Source organism: Lates calcarifer, linkage group LG18, assembly GCF_001640805.2.
Source record: "Lates calcarifer isolate ASB-BC8 linkage group LG18, TLL_Latcal_v3, whole genome shotgun sequence".
Lineage (NCBI taxonomy): Eukaryota > Metazoa > Chordata > Actinopteri > Centropomidae > Lates > Lates calcarifer.
In genome coordinates, this window is record NC_066850.1 from 5,042,360 (window position 1) to 5,059,857 (window position 17,498).

Here is a 17,498-nt window from a genome sequence, read left to right on the forward strand (position 1 = left end):
CATATTTATCTTAAATCACCCTCATCCAATTCTATTTATTCTTTCTATTTTATTTACATCTTCTGCTGTATTGCTGCTGGAACGTAATTTCCGAGGAGTCATCCAAAGGATCAATAAAGTCCGTCTAAGTCTAAGTCTAAGTCTAAGATCAATAAAAACACCTCCTGTATCTGACTTTATCTGCTGTGTTAGTCAGGATTATGTGACGAGAGAAAAAGAGTGAACGCTTTAATGTTTGTAGACTCGTACCACTTCCCCTGGATGGCCTAGATTGTGCGACAAATATGCAGCTAAAGGTCAGTGTTAAACACTATCTCTGCACCGACTGAAATGGATTTCAGTTTGGTGTGAAAGAACATGATTTTTATTCTTATAAGGGCTCTGTTAAAAGTTATGTTTCCTTAGTAATAATAGATAGGGGATATTACATCCAAGAACACAGAGAAAATGAGACACTGGACCAGTAAATTTCAAGGATGCATACAGCTCCACTGTTTTCACCACCATTATATTGCATAATATATTGTTTTTAATTATATCTATATTTAATTTTCTTCAGTAGACCTCACTTGTACAGTTTTTGTCAACTATTTGTATTTTTTAAGTGTTTTCCTGGGTGTTTGTTTTTACAGTTTGACAGTTTCTTGATAACTCCTTAACCTCAGCTGATCTCTAGCTGAAACCACTGTTACTTGCTGGTGAAATTAGAAGAAGGTCAGGCGTTAAAACAGCGCTGTAAGGATTCACTGGGATTTTACTTTCATGTCGCTTGTACATTTTTTCCAGGCAGAATTTTCAACGCCCTTTATACGTCATCTAGATGCGACACAGGACCCATTTAACTCACATGTACGCCCACTGAGTGCGTGCCTGAGTTCAAGCAGTTTGGACGCACAGTTACAGACTTTGTTGTATTTGTCTGATATAATCACTCTGTTTCTTCAACATGAGCTCCCAGATCACCTGTGTCGGGTGGGTGAGGCGAGGCGTTGCCAAGGAAACGCCGGACAAAGTAAGTTGCTCGTGCTGCGAGCTAACGTTAGCCGGCTGCTAATGTGTCAACATGGCAGGCACACTGTGTTGTATTATTACTTATAATGACCGCAGTTTTGAGCCTTTTGGGTTAATTTACGTTCCTATGTACAGATAATGTTTAACTTAAGACTGTCAACACAAAAACCGTCGTGTAGTATAATGTGACGCATTTTGAGCAGTAGCAGTTACAGCTAACGGAGCTAAAAGTGAGACTTCTTGAACACTAGGATAAGTGGAAAGAATTTAAAATACCCTTATCTCATACTCATAGTTGTTTCCAATTATATTTTAACCAAAAATGCTGGAAGAATAAATCAGTTATACTCCAACTCTCTCTCTTTTTCTTGTATCTGATCAAAGCTTGAGCCACATGAGCTCATCATCTAGTTTTTTTTATTATTCCACTGTAGGTTGAGTTGAGCCAAGAGGAGCTTCAGCGCATCATTACTGAAGCAAAGGAGGAGCTGGGGTATGTAGATATAAAAACCACAGTTTTATCTCTCTGATGATTTCCTTTGTTATATACAGATATTTTAGTTTTGGACTGTTGGTCGGACTATAGGAAATTGCAACAGGCATTTTACACAATTTTCTTAAGTCATAGAAACCAAACGATGAATTTAGATAATAATCTGCAAATTAATTGATGATAAGCCTTACATGAAATATTTCTGTTCTCTGTGTAGCCGAACATGATGCAGTGTTGTTTTTAATCTACTTCTCTAAATCAGGGAACTAGCAGCTGAGGAGGAAGAAGAGGATGATGAAGGTATGGCTCCAGAGCAGAATCCTGGTAATGCTACAGCTGATGTTGCTGAAGTTCCAAATGATGAGAATGAAGGAGGAAAGGACGAAGATGACGATCTGGCGGAGTACGGCCTGGATAAATATGACGAAGAAGATACAGGTGAGTGGGGTGTTTACTGTCCAGACTAATTTATTTCTGCTCATTGCGCCAGTTAATTTGTGTCTATTTAAACTCTACTGACTCGTTATCTGACGTTTGTCTCTCTTCAATCTCAGTGACGGCTAATCTTGGTGACAGTCTGGCTGGGCTCACTGTGTTCAGCTGTAATGAGGAGGATCCTTACATCACCATCAAAGATACAGTGAGTGCTCACTTACATGCAGAGTACAGTCCCAGTACCTAAAGCGACATATCAACAACAATCATCTTTTTTCTTCTTCTTCTTCCCTCTAGGACCAATATGAGCGAGAAGACTTCCAAATCAAGCCTGGTGACAATCTCATCCTGGCTGGCAGGGCAGAGAAGGATTGCTGCAACTTGGAGATCTATGGTAAATATCTTCATATGTGACATGATAGATGACTGGGAATATTCTTCAGACACAATAAAATATCATCTGTTGTTTGGATAAAATGTATTAAATCCTTTCCTGAAACATAATGCAAACCTTATATATTGAATTCTTAATTGTATATCTAACAGTCGATTGCTTGTTTTACAGTTTATAACTCAGAGGAGGACTCTCTGTATGTTCATCATGATATTCTGCTGCCAGCTTACCCACTGTGTGTGGAGTGGCTAAACTTTGACCCAAGCCCCGGAGAAGGATCAGGTAAGAAAAGCCTCGAGCCAGTGTTGAAAATGTTTCTCGCTCTGATCAGTATCCAGCTCATGTGCACTGTCCGCTTTGCTTTCCTCATTGTAATCTTTTGGATAGATTTCTCTCACAAAACCTGTAGTGTATCTCAAGATTTCTCCTCTGTGTGTCCGTACTGCAGTCAACTACGCCGCTGTGGGCAACATGACGCCTCAGATAGACGTGTGGGACCTGGATATAGTGGACTGTTTAGAGCCAGCCTTTTCCCTGGGGAACAAAAAGGCCTCAAAGAAGAAAAAGAAGGGCAAGAAGGTACAAGCCTGTTCAGTGTCTCATAATGGTATCTGTGTGGTGAGATTGTGGTCTGGTAAAAGTCTTACTGAACATTTAAAATTGTTAGAAAAAAAATTGTTGAGTTTATTTTAAGTAATTTAGGACTTGTGAAAGAAAGTTTTACATTTGAACACAATTCTTGAGGCTTGGTTTTGCTAGAAAAGAGCTTTCACAGGCAGCTCTGATTCACTGTACAGGCGCTTTTAGTAGATATGCCGAGCTGCATTATTTCCAGCTCTGTTAGACATCACTAACACATTGCTGTCTGTTCTTGATACCAGGGGGCAGCAGCAGAGCCTGTCGAGGGGCACACAGACGCAGTGCTGGATTTATCCTGGAACAAACTGGCCAGGTCAGCACACTGACGCCTGGGAGCACTCACTGATACATTTTTTTCATACTGTAACTGTGTATGTGTACACTTCCGTAACTCAAAGTCAGAGTAACCCGTAAAGTAAATGCACCCTCTCTTACTTAGGAACGTGTTGGCCAGTGGATCAGCAGATGACACTGTTATCTTGTGGGATCTGTCTCAAGGCAAACCAGCCACAACTCTGCGAAAACACACTGACAAGGTGTTTAATTAAATAAAACGAACGGTGCTGAATGTGATCGTTGGGTATTACAGCCCCAGAATTTTGCTTCAGCTTCTAGAAAAACAAATCTTTTATCTTCCAGGTTCAGACTGATATCATTCCACCCATTTGAGGCACAGACTCTGATATCTGGATCATACGATAAGTAAGTGTTGTCTGGTGTTTATAGGATGAGGTGAAAGGACATAAACATAAATATCTTCACATTCAGATTAACATTTTCCTCTTTCCAGGACAGCCATCCTGTACGACTGCCGCAGTCCAGACAGCAACTATCGAACCTGGAGGTTTAGCGGCCAAGTGGAGCGTCTGGTCTGGAACCACTTTTCACCCTGCAACTTCCTGGTAGGTAGACCAACTGTGGGCAACATTTTTTGACAACGGCTATTCACACTTTTCCTCTCAGACTACAAAAATGGGATGTCTGTTGTGCTAATTTGCTTGGTGTTGACACTTGATGTTGTTTCCAGATTTTCCCCGAACACAAACAGACAGAACTAGCAAATCAGCTTCATCACATGTCTGTGTCGTAATACTGTGTCCCAGTCTCCCGTCATCTTAATGTCAGTTACACCACCTCCCAGCACTGCTGATTGGAGCTCTGCTGTCTGTGATCAAGTGATGTCTGAATCACTCAAGCTTAAAAACTTGACTAGATAATTATAAGTAAAACTGCAAATAAGTGCATGAGGAATAATAATCATACAACTCAGAAATGCCTCCTTTCAGACACATTCCTTTTAAAACAAGGTTCTAATGGTTGTAAGTAACAATTACTCCAAGAATAGCAATTATGAACCTAGCTGGTGCGTCACTGGTCATTGGGTAACTCTCTGCTGTTTTTTTTTTTAACTCGAGTGTGTGTTTGTGTTTCAGGCCAGCACAGAAGACGGCTTTGTGTACTGTCTGGACGCACGGTCTGATAAACCTGTTTTCACTCTGAGGGCACACGATGAAGAAGTGTCAGGTGTGTGAAAGTTTTATCTTTGTCAATGTCAACAATGTTCAGATTTGCCTTGAGTGAAGTATGTCGTAAATTAAGCCTCACACATAATTTGACACTTGTTCTACTGCAGTGTGAGGAAGTGGTTAGGCAGTAATCGTCAAGGAGGGGTTGACATTGCTTGCTCATAGAGAAATGTGGGTAAACCTGTGGGTAGGCTCTGGCATCCTGCAGCCATAAACATGAATAAGCAAGCACAGATGAAGAATGTATAGACATTTCCAGATAAATCCTGAATACATCTGCTCCTGTGAAATACTGATGGATGCTCCTGTTAATGTTTTTGTCATAAGTTTACTTCATGGTGGACCTACAATGACTGTAATAAATCTAAACATCTCACCATTTCTGCAGGTTTGGCCCTAAGCAGCCAGGTTAAAGGATGCCTGGTCACCTCCTCAGCCGACAAACACGTTAAAGTTTGGGACATTTTGGGTAACAAACCCAACCTGGTTCACTCGCGGGATATGAAAATGGTAAGAACATAGACAGCAGGTAGATCTGAGATTCTTTCAGACGTATATCGCCCGGTCAGAATCATGACGTTTGTGGTTAAAGGTGTCATAACAATGTACTCTCTCGCTTGTGAACAGGGAGTGCTGTTCTGTGCCTCATGTTGTCCTGATCAGCCCTTCGTCTACGCCTTTGGGGGACAGAAAGATGGCTTGAGGGTTTGGGATATAAGTGACATTGCAGCAGGTACAGTCGACACTCAACTTTCTTCTTTGACACTGAATTTATTCTGTGCATTAAACCCAGATAAATAATTTGTTGCTTAATTCTTTGAGGAACATGTTTATTCCTTACTCATTTTATCATTGCAAGCTTCTATTTCCTGTTTAATAATTCTCACGTTACTGTGACTGTTTTCCTTTAGTGGCCGAGGTGTTTGGTAGTCGAGAGCGTTTAGTGGTGAACACAGGATCACAGGCATCCAGCAGTGCAGCCACAGCAGAGATGGACGTCTCTTAGTGACCCTTCGAATGCAGCAACAGCCTGTAAACATGAATAAACTGAACTTCCCAGGAAAGACGTCAAGCTGCTCCGCTTGTTGCTGCGTTCTTCGCAGTGCAGCACTTTGTTTCACAGGAAAGGATTGGATCAAATGAAGCCGCACGAATGAAAGACTCAGCCAGAGTGAAAACTGGGGCTAAAACTAAAACTGACTAAGACTTCCACGTTTGTTCAGTTTCTCATGAAAAATAACAACAGATAACACTCAATGATGTGTTAAGAAAAGACAACAAAATGCTTCTCATATTCATATAAGTGAATATTTTTGGGAATTCGTTTTTGATTTTGGAAGATTCATAGACTTGAATCGCTGTTTTTGAATTGTTGTTTATTGGATATCCTCCTCAGTTTGCCTTTCTTTGTACAAATAATCTCTGACATTTCCAACATCTGGTAATAATGAGTAATAAAATTAGATATATAATAGAAACCAGTGTACAAAAATCTGTGCACAAACACAGACTTTTCAAAATGATGTGTATTCAATAAATAAATACATTTATTACCAATGTGTAAACCTTTACTTTCTTGTTCTTCTTTTGCACAGTCTCACTGCCCTCTCCCTGCAGCATCCACTTCCATCGCATGTGAAAGTGACATGGTAATTCTAATCTAAACAGTATAGAAATTAGACGTTTCTGTCGGAAAGTTTCAAAGCTCTGATACATATATAACCTTGAAATTCATAAAATAGGACACCCTTTCATTAACTACATGTACAGCAGCCAGGATCCCATTCTGCTGTTCAAGCTGCTCAAAAATTATGTAAAAAATTCGATATTAGTTTTTAAAAAAATCTTGAGTTGTTGCTTTGTGTTCAAGATCTCTTTTCTGTAATGGTCGCTTGTAAAGTGGAACTCATGTGAGTGAATCGCAGCGCAAACACGGAACTATTATAGCGATGCACAGCTGAAAATAATCTGAGCATGGCGTCGTCTCATCTGTGCAAACTGCACAGTCTATTAACGCGGTTTTCCAGCGGCACCACGCTGCGACATGTACAAAGTAAGCTCTGTTTCTTTCTATTTGAACAGATATCTGTATGAAATGTTAATTTGAATTAACCGTTAATAACCGTTAACGTAGCGGTGATAGCAGCAAATGCTAACAGGAGCTAACCTTGAGAATATGTCCAGTAGGTTAACGTTTATCTGACGGAGCATTACTTCTGTTCCCACTGTCAGAACCGTATTTTATGTATTTTTCTGTCGACATAAAATCCCAGCTTTACAGTGTAGAAGAGTATACTTTATTTAAAACAGAATTATGAGTTTCCTCGTCGTTGGTTTACCAGGTCATAACTTCTTGACTCTGTCCAACATGAATTGTGGTCTGCAGCAGATTTCTGATTTAAAAACAGATGCTTTATCTCCAGCTTAGAGGTTGAAACGTGTCTTTTTTCCCTTATTAATTCTGTTAAATATATAATATCTTCGTGTTTTTGTTGTAGCATGTTTGGTGCCAGTTCGACAGAAGTCCAGTGTCAGTGGTCCTTCACCTGATGGCCCAAACTGGTATGTTAACTGTTTGAGTTCAAAATAAGAATATTAAACATTAATATTTAAGTAGAAATGTTACCTAGAGTAGGTAGGAAGTGTTAAATGTGCCTGATCAGGGCTCTATCATAGCTGGTTATTATTAAGAAGTTAGTCAGATTTCTCACACACACACATGATCAGGACAATAACTCTCCAGTCTCTTGGATTTAGTAACGTGGACATCGGCGTGACTTCAGATGGGAAAACCGTGGTGTGCTACCATCCCCCTGTCGACATTCCTTATGAGCTTACACAAGTAAGAGAATGATTTCTATCTTGTCTCATGAATGTCAGGGTGCAAGTTGTCTGATGACAGAATCTGTATTTGATGACTGAAAGACAGATAAAACCCTGCAGATTCGTTGCCCTGTTATAAATATTTAATTTAATAAGAAGTTAAACACAGTAATTGTTTGAATGGTAAGCAGGTTGCCTGAATTTATTTACAACTAGTCACAGAACTGCCACAGTGGAACCCTGAGACCACAGTAACGTCACCTGCCTACACAATCACTCATTTCTCAAACCAGACAGCAGCTACACAGAACTGCAAACAGATTTGAAGTACCGTCAGCATGACTGTATATTATAGATGTACATCAGTATGAAATCTATCAACATCAATAATCTGCTTCAAAAAGATTGATGTGTACTGTTGCTGGATGGTTGAAAATTACCATATAAGAGGAACCTTTGCTCATGACAGTAAATGTTTGCAGCCTATAGAACGACCGGACCCCATCTCCAACCTGGTTGAGACCCACGACCAGGTTTTAAAGGCCCACCTCAGCAAGGAGGTGCTGAGGGGCAAAAAGGGGCCCACCATAGAGGAGCTGAGCAAGATGTTTTTCACCACCAAACACCGGTGGTATCCAGTAGGACAGTAAGTACACACATAACACACAGCATTGATAAAGGCCTTTGAAAACACAGTTGGTAGAAAGGCTGGTTTTATAATACTTTACATTACAGCAGTAATCTTGAGTTGCACTTTAGCAGAAAATGCCAAAAAAAGGTACAGGGAAAAAACTGGAACCTATGTGGCTGTGTTGGTTTTTATAACTGACACATGACCTACCCACTGACAAGTTGCTGGTCAGAAATGAGAAGTCAGGGAGCATTTTTCCTGTAATCAAACCTTAGCAGGAGTGGGTTACTCATTTTCATTTCTAAGCGCTGATTTGTCGTGTTTGGTTATCAGGTCGGTAATTTACCTGTGCAAGTTGTCAGGGCTAGAACATTTGCCAGCTTTGTTGAGGACACTCGGTAGCTTCTCGTTGTCGTTTTTTGTTATATACTTGTGAGGATAAATGTGTCACCCCATCAAAATCATCCTGGTCATAATGACTTTCTTTCTGTTTGACTGTTCACAGGTATCACACGAGACGCAGAAAGAAGGATCCTCCAAAGGACAGATAGTTAAAGGCCCAAGTTACAAAACTGCAAATGTTTGTGTTATTGTGACGATGATGTATAATAAACTGTTAAATATTGACTCAGTTGTCACGAGTCTGTGAGTCAGTGGAAGAGTTATATGACTTTGAAGTTATAGTTTAATTCTATTTAGTTTAGAGTGATACTGTGTTTATTTACTGAATTAGAGTTTAGGTTCTCTCATAATTTCTCCTGCAGATATAAATAATCAAATGGATAATGTGCCAGTGTACCATAAAAACCATGATTAAATCTTATTATCACTTGAGTTTATACTAGAATTTACTGAGCTTTAAGATGTGTTCATATACAGCTGAATTCTGTTTTATGACACATTTTGCTTTTAAACAGCCAGTAGTTTCAACAGAGTCAAATTGGTAAAAAGAATTCGCTGCCATATGTTGTTCTTTATTTATAATGTTCCTGCAGCAGAAATGAAACTTGCATCTAAAGCAGGCAGAGCAGTGAAACTGTAATAAACATCAACGGTGGATGCAAATTAACTGCACTATTAATAATTGATAATGCATTAAATGTAACTTGTTGATTTACATTCGAGAGGTAGATTGAAGAAAATGTGCCCCCTGTTACTGGATTGGAGGAAACCACCAATGCAGCTGCAGTTCTGCACCACAAGATGTGAACAACAACCAAGATGTTTTACACTGCTGCAGCAAAGAGCAAGTGCCCCTGTGTTTGAGGTCATGAAGACACAGGTGTAAAACTCACATTACAGACAGATTTTATTCTTGCCCATAGATAATGGTCTCACATGTTTTAGCTCAAACCACAGAAATCATATAGCTATAGGTCTTGACACAAGTGAACAAAGTTTCACTACACAAACAGAAAGCAAGACTTACATTTTTGTAAAGACAGTTTTGTATTCATCAGAATATGCTTTTATTTTCTGTTTATCATAACAGAAATGCTCTTGTATATGGAAGGTCCAATAAAATCTTATAAGAGGGAATCTAAAACAAAAATACAAGGAAGGGAGAAAAATGAGTAAATACAGTAAAATGAAATGTGTATCAGCTCTCTCTGGCTTTCTTTTAGAAAATCGACAACTTGTGAATTAAAAACTTTTTCCCCATCATACTGCGATAAAATATATTTTTGGTGCATTCATATTATAGTGTAATATATTTAAAAATAAGCTTTAGATTGTGTTCACATGTTTGAAGATGAGTTAAAATGTATTACATTTAGTTTTTTAAAATATTTTTATTACATTAATGTTAATGTTTATATACAATTCTTGTCCATATTTCTATTCTAGTCAGTGTTATATATTTTCTTACACTTAGTATTTATATTTTTTTATATTTTGTGTTTATATCTCAATCACAGTTGATATTTACATTTTGTTTTACACTTAGTTTTCATATTTTTTTTACATTTAGTGTTTATATTTTACATAGCCTGCAGCAGAACTCCTTACGTCATCTGAAGCCACCGGAAGACTGAGTTATCTGTCCCCGCCCCGGCAGCTCAGTCAGTCCAACCTGAAGAGAAGGCGAGTCCACGGCTAAAAATATAATAGCTAACACAAGATGGCCGGTTTGCCTCGTAGGATTATAAAGGTACACTTTTCACCGGACAGTTTTTATATATCTTAACAAGCGCTTGTGTTTGTATTGTAAAGATTATTTATTGCGATTGTTGCCGTAGTTACTGCCACCCAGCGTGTAGCCTGACGTTAGCGCGGCTAGCACATTTAGCTCTTATCTAGCTAGTTATCGAGCTAGCTCGCTGGTCCGTGCCTGCAAGTGTTTTGTTTGCCACTTCCGTTTACTCCCTTCTGCTCTGTCTGTGGTAGAAATTTTGTGCGAGTAGGTTTGTTGTCGTACTTATATTGTAATTTTAACGCCGCCGGGTTGCTAATTTGTAGCGTGAATCAATAAATTATGACAAATTATCCCAGTCGCCATATGAATGGATTCGCTAAGTAAGCTAGGCTAGCAGCGGTAGCTTTGGTGATTGGTTCACATGTCTGGCGGTGAGGTGAAACGCTGCCCTTGCGGTCCTCAAATATGTAAATGCTCGTAGCTAAGTAAACATGTTTATATTGCTGCTTTTGTGTAAAACGAAGCGGAAAACTGAGCAGTATTGAAAGGCCTGTTGCGCTGCGGTCTCCTCCCTCAACACCACCGCTACTTCACTTCGCTGGGCCAGGCCCGGCAGTGGGCGCGATCAGCCTTTTCCGCTACATCTCGCAGCTGTTTCTCAGGTTTAGCTGATTTTCACAGCCAGAAATATAACGCTGACAAAGTGAAAGCGCAACCCAGCTTCCATTATGGAAACCTGTAGATCGTTTTCCAGCCTCAACGAGGAAATCATTGTATTTGCAATGAGACCAAACCAGTTTCCTCCCAGTCGACTGCAGATTTTTCGATGCACCTGCTTGATCAAATACAGAAATATGTAATAATGTTCCACTTCCTTCTTTTCATTTCCATTCTCTGCTTGTGTCGCATAATACTCTGCTGATTTGCAGTAAAACTCAGAACACTACAAGGCCACTTTTAGTAGAAATGACTGAACTGTAATCCTCTGTTAACTAAAACCTTGGAAGAAAATGGACCTATAAACTGATTTAGAGCTGAAACTGTGCACTGATCGCTTGATTAGTTGATTCACAGAAAATTATTTAGTTAATTATTAATCATTTTGAATATAATATCTATTTAAACAACCTATTAAAAATAAGATGGATACTTTTCATTTGTTAACTAAATGTCTGGTTTACAGTATAGTGTGGGAAGTTAATCTGTAATGACAGGAATAGTTAGGTTATGTGTACAAATTAGCAGTTTACAGTAAGAGGAAGTTTTAGTGAGCTTTTGAATCGAAGTAAGTCCTCCAGCCCTCAGGTGTATTTTAGTTTCTGTGAAAACAAAAGCATGAGGAATGTTGTTTTGTGTGTCTGTGGGTTCGCTTCAAAGTATGAGTGTGTGACTAAGCAGGGTGAAATTGTACATTATCTTCCATTATGTACCTGAAAGTCTGTTGTCTCTTGACACCTCCACAGTTCTTTGTGCAGCACTATTTTATTTTTTTAAATTCAGAATTGTCAACAATAGCATTGTGTGTTTCTCACTCAGGAGACACAGCGGTTGATGGCGGAGCCTGTTCCAGGGATCACGGCTACGCCTGATGAAGGGAATGCGCGTTACTTCCATGTGTTCATTGCGGGGCCTCAAGACTCTCCTTTTGAAGGAGGCACATTTAAACTTGAACTATTTCTTCCAGAAGAGTATCCCATGGCAGCTCCCAAAGTGCGATTCATGACCAAAATCTACCACCCCAATGTTGACAAACTGGGAAGAATATGTTTAGACATTTTGAAAGGTAAGAAAACACAACAGAGAGACACAAACAAGCAAGAAAAATTTTTGTGTTTGCATATAATTTTATTCTCCACACAGGCAGCATACAGCTTAGAGTAAGCAATTTCCTGACCAGTAAGAGAAAGGAAAAACTGATCAGAATGGAAAATGTTTCTTCACCAAACACTCCTTTACCTTGGCTTCCTGCTGTTTTATGCCGAGCCGGTAGCCAACACCAGACTTGTGAAGCTTGTGGTATCAGATCAGCTCGCACTCTTTCACAAAATAAAACAGCTGAGAAGCAGCAAGTTGTATTTGCAGAGAGCACTGTTGTGAGACAAAGCTTTTGAGGTTAAACAAAGTCAAGGTAATGTTTATTTGGCAAGAGCAGAAGAGATAACAGAAGAGGGTTTGCCAGACTTGCTTTGAGATATTAAAGAAGATACAGCAACAGACTGTGATTTGTAGGCACACTGATCTGCATGTAAAGCTTGTTACTGTCTCATATTAAATTGTTTTGATTCATTACATTTATATGAGCTGGAGTTGTTTTCCTATTATTAAGTAGCTTTAGGAAAAAGTGGATCTCAGAGCAGTGGACTGTTTGGCTTCAGCTGTCAGCCATGATTGTTGCTGCTCAGTGTCTGTGTCACTGGCCACATGTTTTGGCAGCATGGGTCTCCTTACCCACTAATGCCAGTGCTGTATCGCCCTTGTTTTCCAAATTTGACATATAATTATTATTTTTGTCTCTTTTTGCGCCTTTTTCCAAACTTTCCTCCTTCCAGATAAGTGGTCTCCAGCCCTGCAGATCCGTACAGTGTTGCTATCTATCCAGGCGTTATTAAGTGCTCCCAATCCAGATGATCCCCTGGCAAACGACGTTGCAGAGCAGTGGAAGAAAAACGAAAGCCAGGCCATTGAGACAGGTGAGGAGCAGAGTCACGTCTTTGTTGAATGCTCATTAAAGCACCCTGGCATCAGCTGTACTCGGCTTTACCGCAATCACAGCAAGTGGTCACAGATTGACAGGATGAGAAATACTTTGACAGATGGCGGCAGCCGTTAGCTCAATTCCAGACCTTAGAATTGCCACCCACATTTCAAATGTATTCAAATTATTCAAAGTTCAGGTGTTGCCCTTTTGAATGGCAGATTTCCTGGTTTGAGAGAAAATGCGACAACTTTTTCTGCGCCTCTGTGGGTGGGACTGAGTTGGTGACCTATTCTGACAGTAAACACAGACAAATGTGGCACAGAGCCATGAAATAAACAACAAACAGTTGAAAGATGTCTTTGCTGTTCTTGTAGCATTTAAAAAGCTCTGGTATGTGACAAAATGAGAGAGAATGTGTTGGAAGGGTCTGGTGTTTCTAGTTGTTTGTCCTGTGATCACCTTGTTGGAGGATCAGAGAGTCTTGCCTTGAAGCCTGTGCAGCATAGATCATACAAGGGCATTGAGGTAGTTCTGTTATATAGACATTAGTTATACAGACAACTGTTGATAGATCTTGTATGACATTTAACCTAACGTGTGGTGTAATTTCTCTTGCGTTTTCGGTTCATGAAGCTTGAGGTTTTGTGGGTTCTCTTTGACTTTTCAGTGAGACAGGTTTTTTTCTGCCTTCAAATCTTTACTTCATCTGCCTCTGAACTAGTGGACCAGAATACCATTCGAAATTATGTTTTCTTGTCTTTTTAATGATTATGAGCAAAGAAACTGAAACAAAAATGCAGCGTTCAGAAGCTTGTCTTTAAGGCTGCAGCTAGCACTTTTTTCATCATTGCCTAGTCTAGACATGACACGAAGCAGTGAGGAATTGTGATGTCTCCAGATTACTTGTTTTTGTTTGTGATTTCAAGTCATTTTTAAAGAAAAATACCAAAAAATTTACAAAAAATATCTGAAAATATTTCAGTTTTCTTGGTCTTTTGTGACAGGAAAATGAATATCTTTGGTTTTTGAACTGCTGGTGGAAAAAAACTATTAATTGAAATATGTCAGCTTGGACTTTGCATAGCTGTTTTCTGAGAATTTAAAGACCAAGTCATTAGACGATTAGTCAAGAAAAAAACTGGCAGATTAACGGATGATGAAAATAATCCTGTTCCTGCCCTAGCTGGAACCAACAAAAGTTTGGTGTTTTTTTCTTAATGGACTTTATAAACCATTAATTGTTCATCAGAATTGTCTCAGATTAATTTTCTGTGGATCGACTAACTGATTAATGAATTGTTTTCATTTCCTTTTGGAAATCCTGGGATAATTCAGTTACTGTGGGATGTTGGTTTTTCTGGAAGTGCTTTTATTTTTTGGTAAAGCACATCTGTCAGCACTCTCCTACACTTCATCCACAGTCCCGCACCCTCCATAACTCCCCCCTCCTCCTCCACAACCGTTTTATCTCTCTGTCTCTCCCCCCTCAGCCCGAACATGGACCAGGCTCTACGCGAACAACACTGAAGTATAGAAGAAGAGAGACGAGGCGACTGAATGTGATCCACAAAATGTACTCCTATTCTGTCAACATTTGAATTTAACGGACACAAAAAAAGAGAAAAAAAAATAAGATTATAAGTCCAAATCTGTTTGAAAGAAATGACGAGATTTACTGCTGCAGACCTCTGGGTGACTTATTTTCCCTCTAAGACGCGTTAAATGTGTGTTAGTCTTTTTTTTTTCTTTCTTTTTCTTTTCTTTTTCCTGTGTTGCTATTTAAATGCATGGGCAGAGAATGACACCCTCCCCACTACAGTCTTAAAAATAACATGCAATATGGTGCCCTGAACTGGGCACATACTGGTACGTTTGCAAAATCTACATTAAAGCTGCCCTTCTTTTAACACGTGCATCATTTGTCAACACATCTGTATGTCTTTTTGTGAGCGATGACAGGGTTTGTTATTTCACCACATAGAGAGTACAGCTTTCTTTCCCGCCCCCACTTATAGTAAACAGACAAAAAAATATCTGAATATGAATGATGAAGTTTCCCCTTTACTCTTTTCAGGGAGTGCGATGAGTTTTTTGAGCCTGTTCATTCAACAAAAAAAAGGTTAGTTGAACACCAACATTTAACACTGAATACTTAGTTGGTGGTGCAGCTGCTGTAGTTCAGCATCATCTCATAGGGCACTTAATACTGAACACAGGTATTACAGTATTTTCCTCACACAACAACGGTGGTCTTATTTGTAGAATTGGGCATAAAAATAAGTCAATTTAAAGGTTTCCACACAGGAACTACATCCTCAAACTGTTCTCCAATCTTATATAAATTAACTTCAGCTGAGGAGAGAGAGAAGGTTTCTGTATACCTGCCAAATCTGCAGGTAGAGAACACACAGCTAACATTTAAAAGCATTTGGTCCCCAGCTTGTGTCACTTTGTGGCCCCAACAGATGTAATTTTAACTCTTTTCATAATTGACATCTTAGCATTGGTCTTAGATTAGAAACCTGAGCCCAACTGGATGAGGATTGTGTTTAAAATAATTCAAAATCTGCCTGTTTAAATGTTAAACTCTGTTTGGCAGTTGTATGAAATGTTGCCACATGTTTGAAAAAAGTCCCCAGAAGCTGTGGATGTAATGTTTGTTTCATCCACAGTTTTTTTTTGTTAGATTTAAAGTCTTTACAACCTCTGTCGGACAGTTTGGGGAGGGTGAGCGAATCACTTCCTCACACTTAAAAGAAAAGCCCATTCCCAACACATCCACAAAGGTAGCAGACTACAAAGATGTGTTGGAAACGTCTTTTTCTTCTAAGCGTGTAGGAACCTGAGCTGTTTTTATTTTATTTTATTTTTTTATTTTAAGAAAGAAAAATGTCTGTCCATGCTTATCTATGTTGCCTGTTCTCTATTTTATTTTCAGTGTTACTTAATTAAAACAAAAAAGGCATGTACCATAACCAAACTGATATCAGGACAGTTTGAACTGGTTTTCTTCAGGGGTGTTTGTGAGAGTCAAGGTGCTTTCTTTAAAGGGATAGTTGAGGCTTTTTTTGAAGATTTTGCCGTCAGTTTAAAACTCGTTTTTCAGCGTGACGTCCCTAAGTCGGTCTTAACCTGCTCTTGCTCTTTCTACGACACTGATCTGTGATGATGGTGGAAGTGAATTTAACTTAAATCCGGAGGAAAGATTGGCTCTTTGATACTGATACTACGAATAAAAAATACTTGAGATTAAAGGTCTTCATCACGCTGTTACAGATTTTCTATTGGCTACAAATCAAGAGTTCCTCAAAAGCGCATGTATGAAATTCTGCTTTGTCGACCTGTAGAAAAGCTTTCCAAAAATCCTCAAACTGTCCTTTTAAAAGATACTGTATTAATGGTTTAGAGGGATCAGTGTGACTCGTCGTCCAGTAACTTAGACCCTCCATGATCATATTGCTTCTGTATGGCTCATCTGAGGGAGGACTGTAACGTTATGCTGTAGTAAAACAATTTTTGTTAAGCGTTCTCTTTTGGTTGATCTCTTTTCTTGCTCTTTATTGGACTATCGCAGGCTTGATGTTGCTTAGATTTGTTTGTGTCCTTGTCCTCGCCCAGAAATATTAACTGTTTCTAACCGCTGCATTTACTCAAGTCTGGAAAGATGGAGCACGGCTTAAAACCGGGTTAATTTATTGTTTCCCTGAGGAACTTGACAGCAACCTAAAACAAGAAACAGTCACTCACTGGAATTTATGAAGCATCTAGATCAAAATAATAAGAGAGATCAAACTCTGATTAATCAGCTCCCCATGTGTAAAGGAAAGGAAGAGTTCTGTCGGTAATTTCAGTACATTTGCATACATGGCTCTTCAAATACTCTGTAAATAAACTGAGTTGAGTAAGTAAGCAGAGGCTTGTCTGGTTTATGTTGTGTGGAGTTTGTGTTCCCCCGTAAAGGTGAGAATTCACTGCTAAGGTTGAATTTATGGAGGGTGACGTGATGCTGTGTCGCTCGCTATGACAGCTCTTTAACACACAGCCATTTGGTGCATTTGAATTTGCAACCCACGTAATTTATTTTAGGTTTCTGTGGCGCTTGGTGCAACCTTAACCAGAGCAAGTACATGAAAATTTACTACGGGTGGAAGGAAGTTGTGGAACGTCCCTGAGACACATTTAGCACACACACACTCACACACACACACACCACCCACCCACCCTGAAAGGAGGTTTGCAGGAGGTAAGACCGTTCATGTCCAGCTGAGGGAGGCACTGGTACAGTCACACACTGCAGTGTGTGCTGCTGTTTTAATACAAACTGAGGTTAACTTGTTTGTCCCCAGATGGACCTTTGTAATAAACAAAAGCCTATAAAAACACATACAAAATAGAACAAGACCTAATCAAAAATACACACAAAACACAAAAATAATACAACATATAACCAACAACCTCTAGATTATAACTACATGACATTTAAACTTGGATCCTATTCATAATCCATTTTATGTTGATTAGTCAAACGAAGAAGTCCAAAGGAGGATTTACCAAATGACTCTTCATAGTTGCCAATAAATCCACCTGTTATTTATCATTTTAAGAAGCTTAATAGTTGTAGGATCTTCTTTAACCAGAAAGAAAGGGAAGTAATCTGTGAAATCAGCTGGAATGAAAACCTTGACACTCGAGTCCTGATGACACCTGGCTC

At 39.3% G+C, this 17,498-nt stretch overlaps 3 protein-coding genes across 3 annotated transcripts; all 3 read left to right on the top strand.

Annotated features, from left to right (window-relative positions):
- The first annotated feature begins 810 nt into the window (after positions 1–810).
- On the top strand, positions 811–6,069 carry pwp1 (PWP1 homolog, endonuclein). The gene is made up of 15 exons (XM_018686990.2): positions 811–1,012; positions 1,446–1,504; positions 1,767–1,942; positions 2,059–2,144; positions 2,237–2,333; positions 2,505–2,615; positions 2,782–2,912; positions 3,215–3,285; positions 3,412–3,510; positions 3,612–3,674; positions 3,763–3,874; positions 4,406–4,496; positions 4,887–5,008; positions 5,126–5,231; positions 5,410–6,069. The coding sequence occupies exons 1-15, from the start codon at positions 947–949 to the stop codon at positions 5,502–5,504; spliced, it is 1,485 nt and encodes a 494-aa protein (XP_018542506.1). The 5' UTR covers positions 811–946; the 3' UTR covers positions 5,505–6,069.
- A 334-nt stretch (positions 6,070–6,403) lies between these two features.
- On the top strand, positions 6,404–8,579 carry mrpl42 (mitochondrial ribosomal protein L42). The gene is made up of 5 exons (XM_018686960.2): positions 6,404–6,551; positions 6,997–7,060; positions 7,256–7,340; positions 7,804–7,967; positions 8,458–8,579. The coding sequence occupies exons 1-5, from the start codon at positions 6,473–6,475 to the stop codon at positions 8,501–8,503; spliced, it is 438 nt and encodes a 145-aa protein (XP_018542476.1). The 5' UTR covers positions 6,404–6,472; the 3' UTR covers positions 8,504–8,579.
- Positions 8,580–9,959: 1,380 nt separating this feature from the next.
- On the top strand, positions 9,960–16,696 carry ube2nb (ubiquitin-conjugating enzyme E2Nb). Its single transcript, XM_018686980.2, has 4 exons — positions 9,960–10,104; positions 11,626–11,872; positions 12,639–12,779; positions 14,278–16,696. The coding sequence occupies exons 1-4, from the start codon at positions 10,075–10,077 to the stop codon at positions 14,319–14,321; spliced, it is 462 nt and encodes a 153-aa protein (XP_018542496.1). The 5' UTR covers positions 9,960–10,074; the 3' UTR covers positions 14,322–16,696.
- The last annotated feature ends 802 nt before the right edge of the window (positions 16,697–17,498 follow it).